A 16,020-nucleotide genomic window follows, 5' to 3' on the forward strand; every position below is an offset into this window, starting at 1 on the left:
TTGTATTTTGGCAGAGAGCTTGCCCATGTGGGATGTCTTATGATTTAAAAAGACCAATTATCCAAAATATTCAGTCATGTGGGATGGTTTCTCATTCACCAGTGGTAATGGCATAGCTTTTCTATCCTGTGTTTCAGCCCAGCCCTTTAATAAGTTGTGCTAGCTTTGCCTGGGCTTTGAGTTGCAGGTGTCACAGGAAAGAGTGAGGTTTTATTGATGACTGGTTGACACAACCCATGTAAAAAGGAAGTTCCCAATACAAAAGTAATGTCAGTATAAAAACAAAAACAACATTTAGAGCACAGAACCTCACCGGCCTACCTTGAGGGGACTACTGTTTATAGGTTAGTGTTGTTCTCCAAATGTTAAAAAAAAATTGTCACATGTCTTTTTTCTTCAATCATAATACAATATCATAACTTAATATCATAAATGCACAGAAATGGGTGCATTTCTGTGACCACATAAAATATTGGTATGAATCTCCCATTAGAATGCTGATTGACAAGCTGGGTAGTGGCAGCGCATGCCTTTAATCCCAGGACTCAGCAGGCAGAGGCAGACAGATCTGTTGAGCTTGAGGCTAGCCTGGTCTACAGAGCTACTTTCAGGACAGCCAGGGCAACCACAGAGAAACCCTGTCTGTCTCGAAAACCAAAATAAGCAAAAATGAGCACAGACTGATAGCATGCGTGGCTGGCCATTGGTTTGTTTAAGCAGTCTGCCTATTACCAGACATGTTTCTACAAAGTAGCTCATCCAGGGAGGCTTTGGAGCATACATTCTCAGCTGTGGTAGGTCTGGGTTAGAAGTCACAGGTAAAGTCTTTCTTGTCATCCAAGAAAGTGGTATTGATGCCTACTCTTAACATTGAGGAGTACAGATATCTCCTTGAGACATGTGACAGGTTAAAAAGTACTATGTCCATATGTAGTTGAACTTACTAAACCTTTTTTTTTTTTTTAAGCAAATCTCCTTTTCTTTTGCTGTTGGTGCCCTTGAATATTTTTCTGTGGCTCCCAGTTTTAGTCTCTGCACAATTATCTTCATTTTCCTAGCATTTGAGTTGTTTTATTTCTGAGGCATGCATTCCAGGTTATCTGGAAGGGTTCTAATCACAAAAGTTATATAGGCTATTGACCAACAAGTACATTTCATTGATTTTTAATATTCACTGGTTGTACCTTCAGTTTGCAATGGTTTCCATGTGATGTCTGCTGGTCATTGGTGTTCCCTCCTCACCCCAGGCACCAGTGTCTAGGTTGACATTTTCTGGACATTGAATAGAGATGGAATTTCTCACTATAGCTGTGCCTAGCTGATTATTGGGAATGACATTACACTGAATAGGTTTACCCTCTCCCATCAAAGTTGCTGTTCTTTCCTCTTGTGTATTAGCTGCAGTGGAAATAGCACTTGTTCTGGTTTTGAAATTGAATGTATACTTTAGACTAAACATGATCTAACACTTTTCTTCCTATGCATGCAGTGCCACACTCTACTCTATGTTTATAACCTGCCGGCAAATAAAGATGGCAAGAGCATCAGCAACAGGCTCAGGCGCCTCTCTGATAACTGTGGTGGCAAGGTGCTAAGTATCACAGGCTGCAGCGCTATTCTCCGCTTTATAAACCAAGACAGCGCAGAGCGGGCCCAGAAGCGAATGGAAAATGAAGATGTCTTTGGCAACAGGATCATTGTATCCTTTACTCCAAAGCATAGAGAATGCTTTGAAGCCAAGAGTTCGAATGCTGTTGTTGATAAAGCAAAGTCTCCCAAAAAAGTCAAGAACACAAAACTGTGCCTCATCAAAGACACAGGTGAACAGTCACCCAGTGCCAAAGCCATGCCTGGGAAAGGGTTGCAGGCAAATTCTGGATCTGCTACAAAAAACACAAACTTTAAAGGTTTACAGGTAATTTTGACCTCTCTCGCTTTCTGAAGCTTATGGCAGCTTTGGTTTCTTTCTGTGCGCTCTGGGCCTGCTGGCTCCTGCTGTACCCTCTTACTTGTCATTTTACTCTGTGTAGAATCTCACTCATCTGAGGTACCGAGGTTTAAGGCTGCTGTACTTGCATCTTGACAGGAGCTGTGCCGAATGGAACCAAAGTCTGGCAATAGAATCCGTGACCATCAGCAAGGCCATGGGAGCCTGGCCACACTGCCTAACAGTGGCCCAACCGCTTCAGTGCCCACACTGAAAAACACAGGTGTGAGGGAGACACTTCACAGAAGCAGTCAAAAGTATGTCCAGTTTTTCTTTTGTAGGAGTTGCTTCTGTGAAATTATGGAGACCTGTGACATTATTCTTAAATTCTTGCTCCTGCTAGAAAAGAGAACCTCAGTTCCCAGAGCATTGCCAGCTCTCCTGCACAGAAGAAAAAGAGAGAGGGGACTGTCTTCCAAATAAGCTACCCATCTGCATTCAGCCAGCTGATCGCCTCAAGGCAAGTCAGTCCTCTGTTCAGCTCTCAGTCTTGGTCTCCGAGGTAAGTTCAGCTTTTTCACCCATGGGATGGCTATGCAACAGGAAGGTTCTAGATCACTGAGTTAGAGACTCTCACTGCCAGCCCTCCCTTCAGACCACTATAGCTGATATTCCCAGGCCCTCCCCTTCAGGCCGCCATAGCTGTATTCCAGGGCAGTGCTTTCCTCCGTTGTCCTCTCCATTTGGAAAGCTAGGTGAGTCCATGTGAACAGGGAAGAGCATTAGGATGTCCTCATGGTCAACTGTGGTATGCACGCCTGTATTTTCAGAATTTGGGAGGCTGAGGCAAGAGGCTCACAAGCCTGATCAGTTCAAGGCCAGCCTTCGTAACTTATCAAGACCTGGAATACAACCAACTAGGCAAATAGTGCCTTACACTGTTTTTGTTCAGGGAAGCCAAAGTGAGATGTGCATTGGCTGCTCATAATATGGCACTTCGTAGAAGGCTGCTGGAAACCCACTTTGTGAGAATTGGCAGACGGGCTGCTATAAAGACCTGTTCTCACACTGCATTTTCTGTAGTTAAGATCACTGCAAAAGCCAAGTACAGTTTTGCACATTGTTGATCCTAGCGTTTGAGAGATAGTGATCTTAAATCTCTGGGAGATGGAGTCCAGCTTGGTCTACATAGTGAATTTCAGGACAGCAAAAGCTATATAGTGAGTCTCTGTCTCCAAAAGTTTTTTTTTTTTTTTTTTTTTTTGGTTCTTTTTTTCGGAGCTGGGGACCGAACCCAGGGCCTTGCGCTTCCTAGGCAAGCGCTCTACCACTGAGCTAAATCCCCAACCCCTCCAAAATTTTTTTAAAAAGTACTACAGAAAGGAAATGTATAATTTCTGGTGTAACGGTTGACACTAGAGCCTGCCTTCAGTCAGAGGAGGTTAAAATTAAGCATTAGAGGCTAAATTTGTAAGATTAAAAAAATGCTTGGAGTAGAATTTCAATTCAGCAAGGCTTCCTAAGGAACATTTATTCCTTTTTGCTTTAAATATTTCTGTGAAATAACATTTGATATTGAATAATTTTTTTATTGAGGTTCACGTGTACTTTAGACATTAAGCCTAGATCAGTATAGGTTTAAGGTAAAACACATTCCAAAATCAAATAGGAAAATCTCTTCATCAGTAGCTTCTGACAAAATGAGAGTAACAGAACCTCAGACCATAGAATGGTTCATCTCTTATGTGTTCTCTCCAGGAGTATGTCTCCAAACCTTTTGAACACCGCCTCGCCACTTGCTTTCAACATTGCCAATCCCAGTAGCGCTGCTGACTGCTCAGACCCATTTGCAAATGGTGTTGACATCCAGGTCAGCAATGTGGACTACAGGCTGTCCCGGAAGGAGCTACAGCAGCTCCTCCAAGAAGCCTTCTCCAAGCATGGCCAGGTAACTTAAGTCTTGTTATTTGGGTAATTGGTTTGGAATTTTGGGAGTGGGTTTTATTTTCAAGACAGAATCTCAACTCTGAGCTCAGACTGGCTTCAAACATGTAAGAGTCTTTCTGCCTCAACCTCCCAGTTGTTATGATGAAAGGCATAATCCACAATACTCAGCTTCACTCTTTTGTTTTTTAAAAGAGATTTAGTTTTAAATTAGTTATATGGATGTATTTGTGTGGGGTGTGTGCACATATATATGGGTGCCCTTGGAGGCTAGAGGTGTCAGATCTCTTGGAGCCAAAGTTTCAGGTGGTTTTAAGCTGCCCAGTATGGATGCTTTGACTGAACTCTGGTCCTCTGAAAGACCAGGGAAAGACAGTGGTGTAAGCTCTTAACTGTTTAGCTCTTTCTCCAGCTGTACAATCCCACCCGTTGCCCCACTTCCTGTCCTTGCTGGTTTTATTGAACTGGTAGAGCTCAATGCCAGAGGGCCTAATTGGACACATAGCCATAACTGGGACATGGGAATGGCTGGGCAGGTTTGAACTTCTATGTCCTTCTGTGTGTTAGAAGAAATATAGAGGGGGCTGGAGAGATGACTCAGCAGTTAAGAGCACTGACTGCTCTTCCAGAGGTCCTGAGTTCAATTCTCAGCAACCTCATGGTGGCTCACAACCATCCATAATGTGATCTGATGCCCTCTTCTGGTGTGTCTGAAGATAGCCTCAGTGTACTCATATAAATATAAGTCTTAAACCAAAAGAGAAATATAGAACACAGTTTTTATGACATCACCCCATAGAAAATAAAACTAGCCATGAGAAGTGCCTGTCATAGATAAAAGAACTTGCTTTTAGAGCTACATGCAGAAATACAGAAAGTCTAAACCAGTGATTCTCAATCTTCTTAAGACTGATCCTTTAATGCAGCTCCTCATGTTGTGGTGACTCCCAACCCTAAAATCATTTCATTGCTACTTCTTCGTAACTAATTTTGCTACTGTTATGAATCATAATGTAAATATCTGATATGTAAGACATCTGATATGACACTCCTGTGAAAGGGTTGTTTGAATACCAAAGGGGCTTGACCTACAGGTGGAGATCCACTGGTCTAAAAGAATGTTGGCTACATCTCAGTATACCCAGCTTACTTATAAAACAAACAAACAAACAAAACCCTTCTATAGACCTGATATTTTGCAGCATTGGAGAAACTCTGAGTCTGCCTCTGAGAATGGTAATGTAAGCAAAAAGGCAGACTGGCCAGGATAGCTTCTTTGAAGATCACTTTCACTTTGTCACTTGCAATATCTCATTCAGACAAGTTAACCTTGTGTTAACCATCTGCTAACATATTTCCTAACAGTTCACTTTAACTTTTGAAGCTGACAGGCTCTAGGTAGATACTGGTAGTGGTGTTTTATTTTGTCCTGTTGTAGGTGAAGAGTGTTGAGCTCAGTCCCCATACTGATTACCAGCTCAAAGCCATCGTGCAGATGAGAAACCTGCATGACGCAATCTGTGCTGTGAACAGCCTCCACAGATACAAAATTGGCAGCAAGAAGATACTGGTGTCACTCTCCACAGGAGCTGCCAACAAGTCACTCTCTTTACTAAGGTAAAAAAACAGCATCCTAGCCATTTACTTCAGGACATAACAACTTGACCTTCAGATGGTTTGAAAATAATAAAAATATATTTTATCACATTCCCATTCCTCCTATATTCAGTAATGTTTATTGTGAATTGATGGGGTTTGAAATCTGCCCTCTGCCTTTTGTTCCCAGTCATTAAGCAAAAGCCAAACACAGCTTGAACTTGGCAGGCCCTTGGGAGTGAAGTAGCATGCTGCACACCCAGAACAGGTTCTAAGACTCGCAGACCTCTAGAATAAAGCACAGAATCCTGAAAAGTGTACCACAGTCTGCCTCAGAATTCCTGTGCAGAGTCTTTCTGCTGACCGAGTCAGTGAAGGATTTTGCAACTCGTAATATAGCAGGTCCTCGTGCTGCTCTGGGGAGCGAGTGAAATAAGATTCACCCTGAGTTTGGGAAGATCAGGGGTCTTCTCTGTGATTTGTACTTGGCTAGTACTTAAAGTTGTGGGTATTTTTTGTTTGTTGTTGTTTCTTAGAATAAAAATAATACTCAGGTTTTTGCAGTGTTTGGGGAAAGAAGAGAAATGGAGAAAAACCACTAATTCTGTGGCTCCTGGCTAATCACCTTAATGGGTTCACTTTTTGTTTGTCTTTGAGTATTTTTAGTACCATTTTTTGTAAAGGGTAATGAAGATGATACTTTGTCCAGTTACATGTCTACTCACCTGTAGAAATTCCGGTCCCATCCATCTAACACATAATCCACATATGGCAAGAGATAATTCAAGCTATTCTTCCTTTGCTTTGAGTTAAAAGTACAGTGTTTGTGTCCCCTGTCCTTAGGATAGCCCATGATTTTCTGCTACACAGATATGTGACATGCTGTTTCTGAGTCCCAGGGAATCCCAGGGAATGAATTTATCATTTTTCATGGCTTGTCCCAAAAATCCTTTTGATTTTCCTTTTAACTTTTCTGAAAAGTAAACTGTAACATACAGAAACTAGTAAGTTTACTTTGTTGACATTATGTTAATTTTATGAATCTTTAAAAATTATACTTTGTAATATATGGGAGTGGCCTGCACTTTAACTCATGGATTTTGTCCCACAGTACAGAAACAATGTCTATTCTTCAGGATGCTCCTGCCTGTTGTTTGCCTCTCTTTAAATTTATAGACATCTATGAAAAGAAGTAAGTTCCTTTTATTGTTCTGTTGATGCACTAGTGATTGGTAAATTTCAGGCAAAAAAGCTGCCATGCTCACCCTTAAGGAGCTTCTCACCAGGGAAAGAAAAGCAGATTGTGCTGTTTAGACTGGAAATGAACCTAACATTTTTTTAACAACTTTTTAAAACAAATTTAGACTTAAGTTCCTGTCATGGTTAGGGTTTTCTTGCTGTGAAGAGATACCTTGACAATGGCAGATCTTCTAAAGGAAAACATTGAATTGGGGCTGACTTACAGCTTCAGAGGTTTAGTCTGTTGTCGTTATGGTTGCATGCAGGCAGACATGGTGCTAGAGAGAGGTAGCTGAGAGTTCTACATCTGAATCCCTGGGCAGCAGGAAGATAGACGTTGGACCTGGCTTGAGATTCTGAAACCTCGAAGTCTACCCTTAGTTGACACACCTGTTTCTGACAAGGGCATACTTATTCCAACAAGGACATATATAGGGGCCATTTTTATTCAAACCACTACATTCTACTCCCTGCCCGCCATAGACTTGCAGCCATATCATAATGCAAAATGCATTTACTCCAACTTCAAAAGTCCCCAAAGTCTTTCACAATCTCAACACTCCACTGTTTAAAGTCTCTGATATTCATGGCAATCTCTTTTAACTGTAATCTGGAAAATCAAGCTAAAAGGCAGATCGCACACTTCTAACATACAGTGGCACAGATTATACCTTACTCTTCCAAATGGGAGAATAGGATATAATGAGGAAATACTGCACCAAAGCAAGACTGAAAACCAGCTGTCCAAACTCAAAACTCCGCATCTCCGTGTCTGATGTCAAAATGTTCTTCAGATCTCAAACTTCTTTCTGCTTTGTTGACTGCAGTACACTTCTTTCTCTTGGGCTGGTTCCACCCACTCTTAGCAGGTTTCCTCAGAAAGTATCTCATGGCTTTGGCATCTCCAATATTTTGGGGTCTCCACATAATCCAGGTGTCAGCTTCACACCATGGCATTTTTATTCCTTCATGCAGAGACACTCCTGACATATGCTTGACTTTAGTTGTGTTCCTTAGTCTTGGCAATAACTTTCTTCTATCCTTGAGTCTAAGTAAGAACCATGTGACCAAAGCTGCCAAATTCTGCTGTTTCCTGGGCCTGGAAAATGGTCCCCTTATTCAGTTACATTTTCACCAGCTTTCTGTTTTCAGTGATTTCTTTCTTCCTAAGCCTAGCTTTCTGCGACTCACTCTGTTGACCAAGCTAACCTCAAACTCAAAGATCAACCAGCCTCTGCCTTCTGAGTGCTGGGATTAATGCCTGTCTGTAAATTTTATTTTAATTCCTTTTTACTTTTTAGTTTCTTTTCACAAAGTGGAAGTTTAGGTGGGTGAGGGTCTTGCCCTGAGGTCACCACTCCCTTTATTCTGCTTAGCAACTTCTGTCTTAGGTAGGGTTTCTATTGCTGTGAAGAGACACCGTGACTATGGCGGCTCTTAAAAAAGAAAACATTTAATTGGAATTGATTTATAGTCCATTATTGTCATAGTGGGAACCATGGTACTGGAGAAGGAGCTTGAGAGTGTCACATCCAGTTTACAAGAAGAAACACACACACACACACACACACACACACACACACACACACACACACACACACACGGCCTGGTTTGAGCATCTGAAACCTCAAAGCCTATCCCCAGTGATGTACTTACTCTCACAAGGCCACGACTTCTCCAACAAGGCCACACTTCTGAATAGTGCCACTTGGTAAGAGCTTAGGGGGACCATTTTCTTTCAGATCATCATAGCTTCTAAAGCTGTCTTCCATATTTTATTTTGCATAGTAGTTTATTACTGTTCCAGTGGCATTTGTGAGCTTGCTCCATACTTTAGACAGGAATGAGAATCTTCAGTTTCCAGTGTAAAGTAGATGCAGAGCAGGTCTTTTGGAATGAAAAGCTGAGGCACTGCAGAAAATACAGATTTGCATTTGTTCTGTATCCAAAGAGTTTCTTAGAAGGAAAAAGAAGTTCTCACAAATTCTTCTGTGAATCAAATAGAAATGGCAATCAAAAGGAGGTATAGGGATGAGAGAGTGCTTCAGAGGTCCAGGCAGCATGGGGAGTAAGGCAGTTACTCTGAGTGAGTCCTTGTGTGGATTAGAGAAAGGAGGGAAAGAGAGAGGTATGGTTGTAAGAACTGTTCTCAAGGAGAGGAATAAAAGAAGCAAAGTTCTACACCAGTCCCAATTTTGTGCTGATGTAATTGGACTACGAAGAACTGTGTGCCACAAAATTGTAAGCCTCTTTGAGGCCTGGTGGCCAGCATTTGGGTGTGGAGGCCAGAGGAGTTTGAGAGACATAATCAGCTGTGCAAGGCCAGACATCAGATGGCTCTCAAAAATTAAGTAAGTGGATGGATGGATGGATTTATAGATGGATGGATGGTAGATGGGCTAGAGTAGAGGTTCTCAACCTGTGTGTAGTGACCCCTTTGGGGGTTAAATGACCCTTTCAGAGGGGTAACATACCAGGTATCCTGCATATCAGATATTTACATTGCAATTCATAACAGTAGCAAGATTACAGTTATGAAGTAGTAACAAAAATAATCTTATGGGTTGGGGTCAGTACAACATGAGGAACTATATGTATTAAAGGGTCACAGCATTAAGGTTGAGAACCACTGAACTAGAGAGATGGCTCAGCAGTTAGGAGGAACACTGGCTGCTCTTGCAGTAGACCCAGATTCAATTCCCAGGACCCACATGGTGGCTAACACCTACTTATCTCTACTTATCTCTAGTGGATCCGATGCCCTTTTCTGATCTCCAAGGGTACTGTACACATGTGGTGCACAGACATACATGTAAGCAAAACATGTATACACATTAAAGAATAATTTTTAAAGACAGTCCTTTTTTTAAAGGACTGGTGTTGGGTAGAAAGCAAGATGGCAGTATAAAACGTGGGACAGTTAAACAGGAAGCAGTTTGTTGAGTAGAACGTTGTGTTTGGTCTTGGTTTTGGACATAAAAGTTCTAGGGCATCCTTGGAGTCTCAAGATAGAGAGTTGGAGTGCTATTTTGTAGGCTCTGTGTGAAAGATGCTGGCTCTGAAAGTAATAGCTGCTATTTGTTGAAGAGGCATTGTTTATGATGGGCAGGGAATCAGAACCAGAAGAGGGAGGGAGCGCTGATGGAAGGCCAAAGAGTCAAGCAAGGTCCCAGAGGGTAAGGGTAAGTAAGGAAAGTGTGTGGAAAGAGAACATGCCAGACACTGGGGAGAGTCAGGGATGAGGTTTGAGGACTTAGGGACAGGAAGAAGAGACTAGAGCCTGAATAGATGTCAATCATGAGAGGTTAGTTATTTCCACTCTAAAGGAGTTTAAGACCAAGAATAAGAGAGCACAGAGAGAATGCATATCTCCCTATGTGGGAGACTCCAGGGACTGGTGTTGGTAGGGAAGAAGCTTGATGGATGTAGGACACTAGGAATAGAACCTGGAGAGTTAGGAAGGAATTACTAATACCCAGGCCTAATCATACTCAGCCCTCATTTATTTAGGAGGTGTGATGCAAGTTATCGCAATATTTAAAGTCAGCAAAATTGAGACTCAAAACTGGTTGTGTATCTTAATTAAGTTTATGAAAGGCTGAAGCAGACAGAGGCTGCATATAAATTCAAATCTGTTTGAATACAGAGCTCTGGCCAATATGCTCCAGCTATAGCAGTTCCAGGTCAGGGTTGAGTCCAGATACAGAGGACAGTGGTCCAAAGTTGAGGTCAGTGTGGTGCAAACAGGTCTCAAAAGGAGCACATTTCAGGGGGCAGTGGTTGGAGGTGACACATGTTGAGAGCATCTTGGACACTGGCATGGGAAAGAGCTATGAAATGGTAGTACTGTTGTAGTCAGCAGGGAGCCATGTGGCTTCAAGAGTGAGTGAGTGAGCTCAGTCAATAGTTTCATTTTACTCTTGGTGAGATGGGAAAGCCATTCTGTGTTGTATTATTAAACTGGTCTGGTTTGTCTACATAATCAAAGAAAAGCATTCTAAACCAACATCTCTTTCCTGTTCTTAGGTATGGACACAAGTTAAATGTGTCTGATTTATATAAATTAACAGACATGATTGCAATCCGTGAACAGGGAAATGGGCGACTAGTGTGTCTCTTACCCAGTAACCAGGCCCGCCAGAGCCCACTGGGCTCTTCCCAGTCACATGATGGCTCCTCTACAAACTGCAGCCCAGTTCTCTTTGAAGAGTTGGAGTATCACGAATCTGTGTGCAAGCAGCACTGCTCGAACAAGGACTTCAGGTACATCAAGGCACTCCAAAAAGTGTGAACAGGGAATGCTTTTCACTCCTGAGAACTCAGCTCACTGTTTGCTGTCTTTCCTGCAGCGAACTTGTATTTGATCCAGACTCTTACAAGGTTCCTTTTGTGGTTCTCTCTTTGAAAGTGTTCGCACCTCAAGTTCATAGTCTCCTGCAGACCCACGAGGGCACTGTGCCTTTGCTGAGGTGAGCCATATTAGCCATTGGGAGTGGAGTGCTTGTGGGGCCATTCCTGAAGTCTGCCTACTGATGGAAGCAAGGATTAGAAGCAGGGCTCTGTCCTAGGGTTGAAACTTTGAGAAATGAATCATGCACTTGGTATTTCAGCAAGCAACTGGGTCTATGTTGGATTTCACAAACATAAAAGTGAGAACAGTTTCTTCATAGCAGGAAAGAGATGCTTCCAATTGGAAAACTGCACAAGTGCCATGAGAGTACATCTTTTCACCTGTGTTCAGGTGCCACGGCTGGAAAGCAGTTCAATCATTAGAGTATATTGAACTACTCTGGGCCACAGACAAAGGCCAACTCGAGATTTAGTGGCCTTGACAACCCACAGTGCTTTATCTAATTCCCTACTGAACACTGCCCAGGGATTTCTACAGCTATTAGAACGTGTCCAGCAGCTACTTCTCACAAGATACACTGGTTAAAGCCTGCTGCTCTGCCTGCACTGCCATTTTCCTGCCCTTTTCCTTATTCTCACTTAACCATTCATCCCTTCAGCTTTCCAGATTGCTATGCTGCGGAGTTTGGTGACCTAGAAATTACGCAAGACAGAGACAAAGGTGTCCCCTTAGAGCACTTCATCACCTGCATTCCAGGAGTGAACATTGCCACTGCTCAGAATGGCGTCAAAGTAGTGAAGTGGATTCACAACAAGCCCCCACCTCCCAACACTGGTAGGTGGGCCTGTGTCAGGGATTGAGCCTTAAGCTCCCACCTGTCTACAGGGAGGACAGGATGAAGCTCTCTCTGGCTTTGATTTCAAACAGTAGCACCATTTTCACCAAAGTATCTCCACTAATCTTAAAACTTCCCAGATGTTAAGGACTTGGTAGAACCTGACTTCTGAAGATGCCAAAATTGGGCCAGCAAGATGGCTCAGAAAGTAAATGTACCCACCATGAAGCCTGAAAACCTGAGTTTGAACACCAGGATCAACATGGTGGAAGAAGAGAGCCAGTTCACACACACACACACACACACACACAAAATCAACACTCTCTCTCTCTCAGACACTCACTCACTCACTCTTCCTTTTCTTTGGCCCTTTCTTCCTTCTTAGACTTGCACCTCTGTTTAAAGGTAGAAGGAACTGGAAGCCTGGTCTGAGTCAGCTGCTCTGGGGGAGCCCTGGACAGAAGCACCTTCCTAAACCCATCTTTTCCTCTCAGTCTTAGGCTGCACAGGGCCATGGGAGACTCCCATCCTCCCTCTTGTGCTATGAGCCCACAAATTTCTTCCTTCTACTTCTCCATAAAGATTTTCATCTGATTTTTTTTTTTTTAGTTTTTTTAATTATCATCATCTTCATTATCATTATTACCAGAGATAGTGTCTTACTTATATAATCAAAGCTTGTTTTAAATTCATAATCCTCTTGCTTCAGCCTCCCCTGCCCCAGTGCAGAGATCACTATGCCAGCACTACTTAGGCTTTTTTTTAAATAATTTATTTGATTTTTTATGTTCATTGGTGTTTTGCCTCCATGTATGTCTATGTGAGGGCGTCAGAAGCTCTGAGACTGGAGTTACAGACAGTTGTGAGCTGCCATGTGGGCACTGGGAATTGAACCTGGGTCCTCTGGAAGAGCCGCCAGTGAGTGCTCTTACCCTGAGCCATCTCTGCAACACCTTTTTTTAGATAGAGCTTTTTTCAGGTGTGAGCACCTAAGGTTTTCAAAACTTGATGGTGCAGAGCTCTTTCTTTAGCATTTAAGAGACAGTCAGGAATACTGCTGTGAACATGTCTTCATAGGATGGATGGTCCAGTCCTGCTAGGGCTGTAATGAGGTAGGTGGATAAATCTGGTTCCGCCTCAGTTTCCCATCCAGTTCAAATTACTGTTTCCCATAGCTTTCTGGGTAAAATTTCAGCTCCACTATTGGATAATTAATGTGCCACCTTCCTGATGCCTATCTATACTGTGTCTGTGGGAGAAATATGATGAGTAAATTACAAATGGATTCTTGAAATATAGCCAGTGTAGTCTGGGAAGTCTTTGTTAACGTCCACTTCTACCATAACCTCAGAGTGCTCTGTGGTTTTCTATTTTTGACACCTTTTGAGAATTAAGGCAAATAGTTTGCCTCCCTGTAGTAAAAGGGTCTGGTCATGTGGTCCTGTAGTGCCTGTGTATAGAAGCTGAAACTTGAAACAGCTGCTTGCTGCATTGTGATCCTGAGCTAAGCACACAAGATAGTCTTTGAGCCAGTGAAATCACGCCTAAGGCCTCATGGTGTTTTTCTTTTCTAGACCCTTGGCTTCTTCGTTCTAAAAGCCCTGTGAGAAATCCTCAGCTGATTCAGTTCAGCAGAGAAGTCATTGATTTACTAAAGAACCAACCATCTTGCATACTACCAATCAGTAATTTCATCCCTTTGTACCATCACCATTTTGGAAAGCAGTGCCGGGTTTCAGACTATGGATATTCCAAGCTGATTGAGCTACTAGAAGCCGTGCCTCATGTGTTGCAGGTAAAGGATACAAGGGGTTACTTATTTAAAGGAGGGTTCCTCCAGGACTTTAGCTCTACAACCAAAGACTGAAACAAAATAGTTCTCATTTCTCAGAAAGTCTGAGCTAAACAGCCTGTAAGAGCTTGCTTCAAAATGCACAAGCTACTCGAGTTCTCAAGAAACTACAAATTTCCAACCTAAAAGAATTCCTTAGAGGTCTGTGGGCGTTTTCCTTTTAGTCTTTAGGGGCTGATGCCTGCTTTCCAGCAATGTTCTTTACGATGTTCATTAGTGTACGGGGCCGCTGTGAGCATAATGTACTTAAAAGTTGGTACCTACCAGGGAGTTAAGTGCTCTACTTTTCATGAGTTGGACATTAGTCACTGTGCTAGGGTTTATTGGATCCTATCTAGACTACCTATAACGTCCCTGAATACAATGTTTTAATAATTTCCTACTTGTTTAAAAAGGCCTGAAAAACTTCATCTGTCTTTTAGAGATGAAATCAGTCATCCAGACTGAACATGTGCACTTCCTCTTTGTGCTCATGACCTTTTGAGGCACTTTGAAAACAAGCAAATGATCTTGGTACCAGACAGGGTCATTGTTCTTTCTAACTGTACTTAGTGAATTGTGTCCATTTCACATTGCAAGCATATATTTGAGGGAGATAGTCTGAGGTAACAAGAGCAAGAAAGACCAGAGACAAGGTTGACATATCTTTTGAGTTCTTTATAGTGTTAGTAATTAGAACTTTTCATTTTCAGATTCTTGGAATGGGCTCCAAGCGTCTACTGACCCTCACTCATAGGGCACAGGTGAAGCGCTTTACTCAGGATTTACTGAAACTTCTCAAGTCCCAGGCCAGCAAGCAGGTCATTGTGAGCGATTTCTCACAGGCTTATCATTGGTGAGTGGACGGGAAGCTTTTCAAAAAATCAATCAATCAATCAATCAATCAATCTGTTTTTTGTAAAGCTTGTTATTGTGGCAATGATTATACTCATTCTTTGTCCATTTTCCATGTTAAAACATAGGTGTTTCTCAAAGGACTGGGATGTCACGGAATACGGTGTTTGTGACTTGATTGATATAATATCAGAGATCCCAGACACAACTATTTGCTTGTCCCAACAAGATGATGACATGGTCATTTGTATCCGAAAAAGAGGTATATAGAGGAATGTTGTCTATCTCAGTGGTGCTGTTGTTTGTACTTTTGAGACCCGACTTCACTGTGTAGCCCAGGCTGGCAGTAGCACTCTGACCTCAGTCTCCTAAGTGCTGGGATTGTGGGCTTGAGCTTAGTCATTGTTTACTTTTAAATGGAGTAGTTATTTTAATTGTGTGAGTATGTGGTGGGGGTGTGCTTTTCTCTCCCCCTTTCCGTGGCTCTTAATGGTTCCTTTGAAAGTGCAACTTGTAACATTACCTGGTGCACAAAACCTGTGTTCTTTGGAAGAGGGGAAGTCATGTGCCCTGTAAGAAAGCACACTGGTTAGTGGGGCTTCTTTAATCCCAGCACTTGGGAGGCAGAGGCAGGCTGATCTCTGTGAGTTCAAGGCCATCCTACTCTACAGAGTGAGTTCCAGGACAGCCAGGGATACACAGAGAAACCCTGTCTTGAAGAAGGAAAAGGCAGGCAGGCAGGCAGGCAGGCAAAGAATCTACTCAAAGGAGAAGAGCTATAACCAGCATTTTGTTAAATGCTTCTCAGCTATGTGCATGTTTCTAGAGTCTGTGTGAGATGATGGAGAATCCATTTTAGCTCTGAGAATTATTTCACTGTGCATATTTTGGAAGAAAATAAACACAGAGGAATGTGGCATTTGTCTTTGTAGTTGTTGTAGTTCAGCTAAGTCTGGGAGATACCTTATTCTGCCCATTACCAGTGAGAGGGTCTCTGCGTCCCTGAGGTCACAAGCTTCCAGTATTAAAACAGACTCCATAAAGAAGGGTAGGGGGAGGGATTAGGGGGGGGGATGTTTGCCCGGAAACTGGGAAAGGGAATAACACTCGAAATGTAAATAAGAAATACTCAAGTTAATTTAAAAAAAAAAAAAGTGTCCTTTTTCAATCAATTTAAAAATTAACAGATAGGAAGATCAATATTTAAGTACTTTTTTTTGTTTTGTTACAATTTTGATGCATAATAACTCCTTTCTCCTGACAACTTTTAACTGGAGATCAAATGAATAAACAAAAAGCACGTGAGTGTTCAGAAATAACACTTATTGGTTGGAGCACCCAGACTTGTATGTCTATCTTGTTCACATAGGTGTAGTGGACAGGATTTATAGAAACTATCCATGTCTTGTAGGTGAAGACAAGTGTATCTTTCACCTCCCACA

At 42.2% G+C, this 16,020-nt stretch overlaps 1 protein-coding gene across 14 annotated transcripts in view; it reads left to right on the forward strand.

Moving 5' to 3' along the window:
- Positions 1-16,020, forward strand: part of Marf1 (meiosis regulator and mRNA stability factor 1) — a 44,681-nt gene that overhangs the window by 13,274 nt on the left and 15,387 nt on the right. For 11 of the 14 annotated variants that reach the window (XM_087569608.1, XM_087569607.1, XM_087569617.1 and 8 more), the window contains 12 exons: positions 1,490-1,915; positions 2,087-2,244; positions 2,331-2,489; positions 3,686-3,875; positions 5,310-5,488; positions 6,579-6,659; positions 10,733-10,969; positions 11,056-11,175; positions 11,716-11,891; positions 13,467-13,687; positions 14,437-14,579; positions 14,707-14,840. In XM_087569608.1, coding sequence (XP_087425734.1) covers positions 1,490-1,915; positions 2,087-2,244; positions 2,331-2,489; positions 3,686-3,875; positions 5,310-5,488; positions 6,579-6,659; positions 10,733-10,969; positions 11,056-11,175; positions 11,716-11,891; positions 13,467-13,687; positions 14,437-14,579; positions 14,707-14,840 — 2,224 coding nt within the window. The remainder of the gene's footprint in view (positions 1-1,489; positions 1,916-2,086; positions 2,245-2,330; positions 2,490-3,685; positions 3,876-5,309; positions 5,489-6,578; positions 6,660-10,732; positions 10,970-11,055; positions 11,176-11,715; positions 11,892-13,466; positions 13,688-14,436; positions 14,580-14,706; positions 14,841-16,020) is intronic. The other 3 variants (XM_087569613.1, XM_087569609.1, XM_087569618.1) reach the window with 1 other exon arrangement.

Source organism: Rattus norvegicus, chromosome 10 (genome assembly GCF_021556685.1).
Source record: "Rattus norvegicus strain SHRSP/BbbUtx chromosome 10, alternate assembly SHRSP_T2T, whole genome shotgun sequence".
Lineage (NCBI taxonomy): Eukaryota > Metazoa > Chordata > Mammalia > Rodentia > Muridae > Rattus > Rattus norvegicus.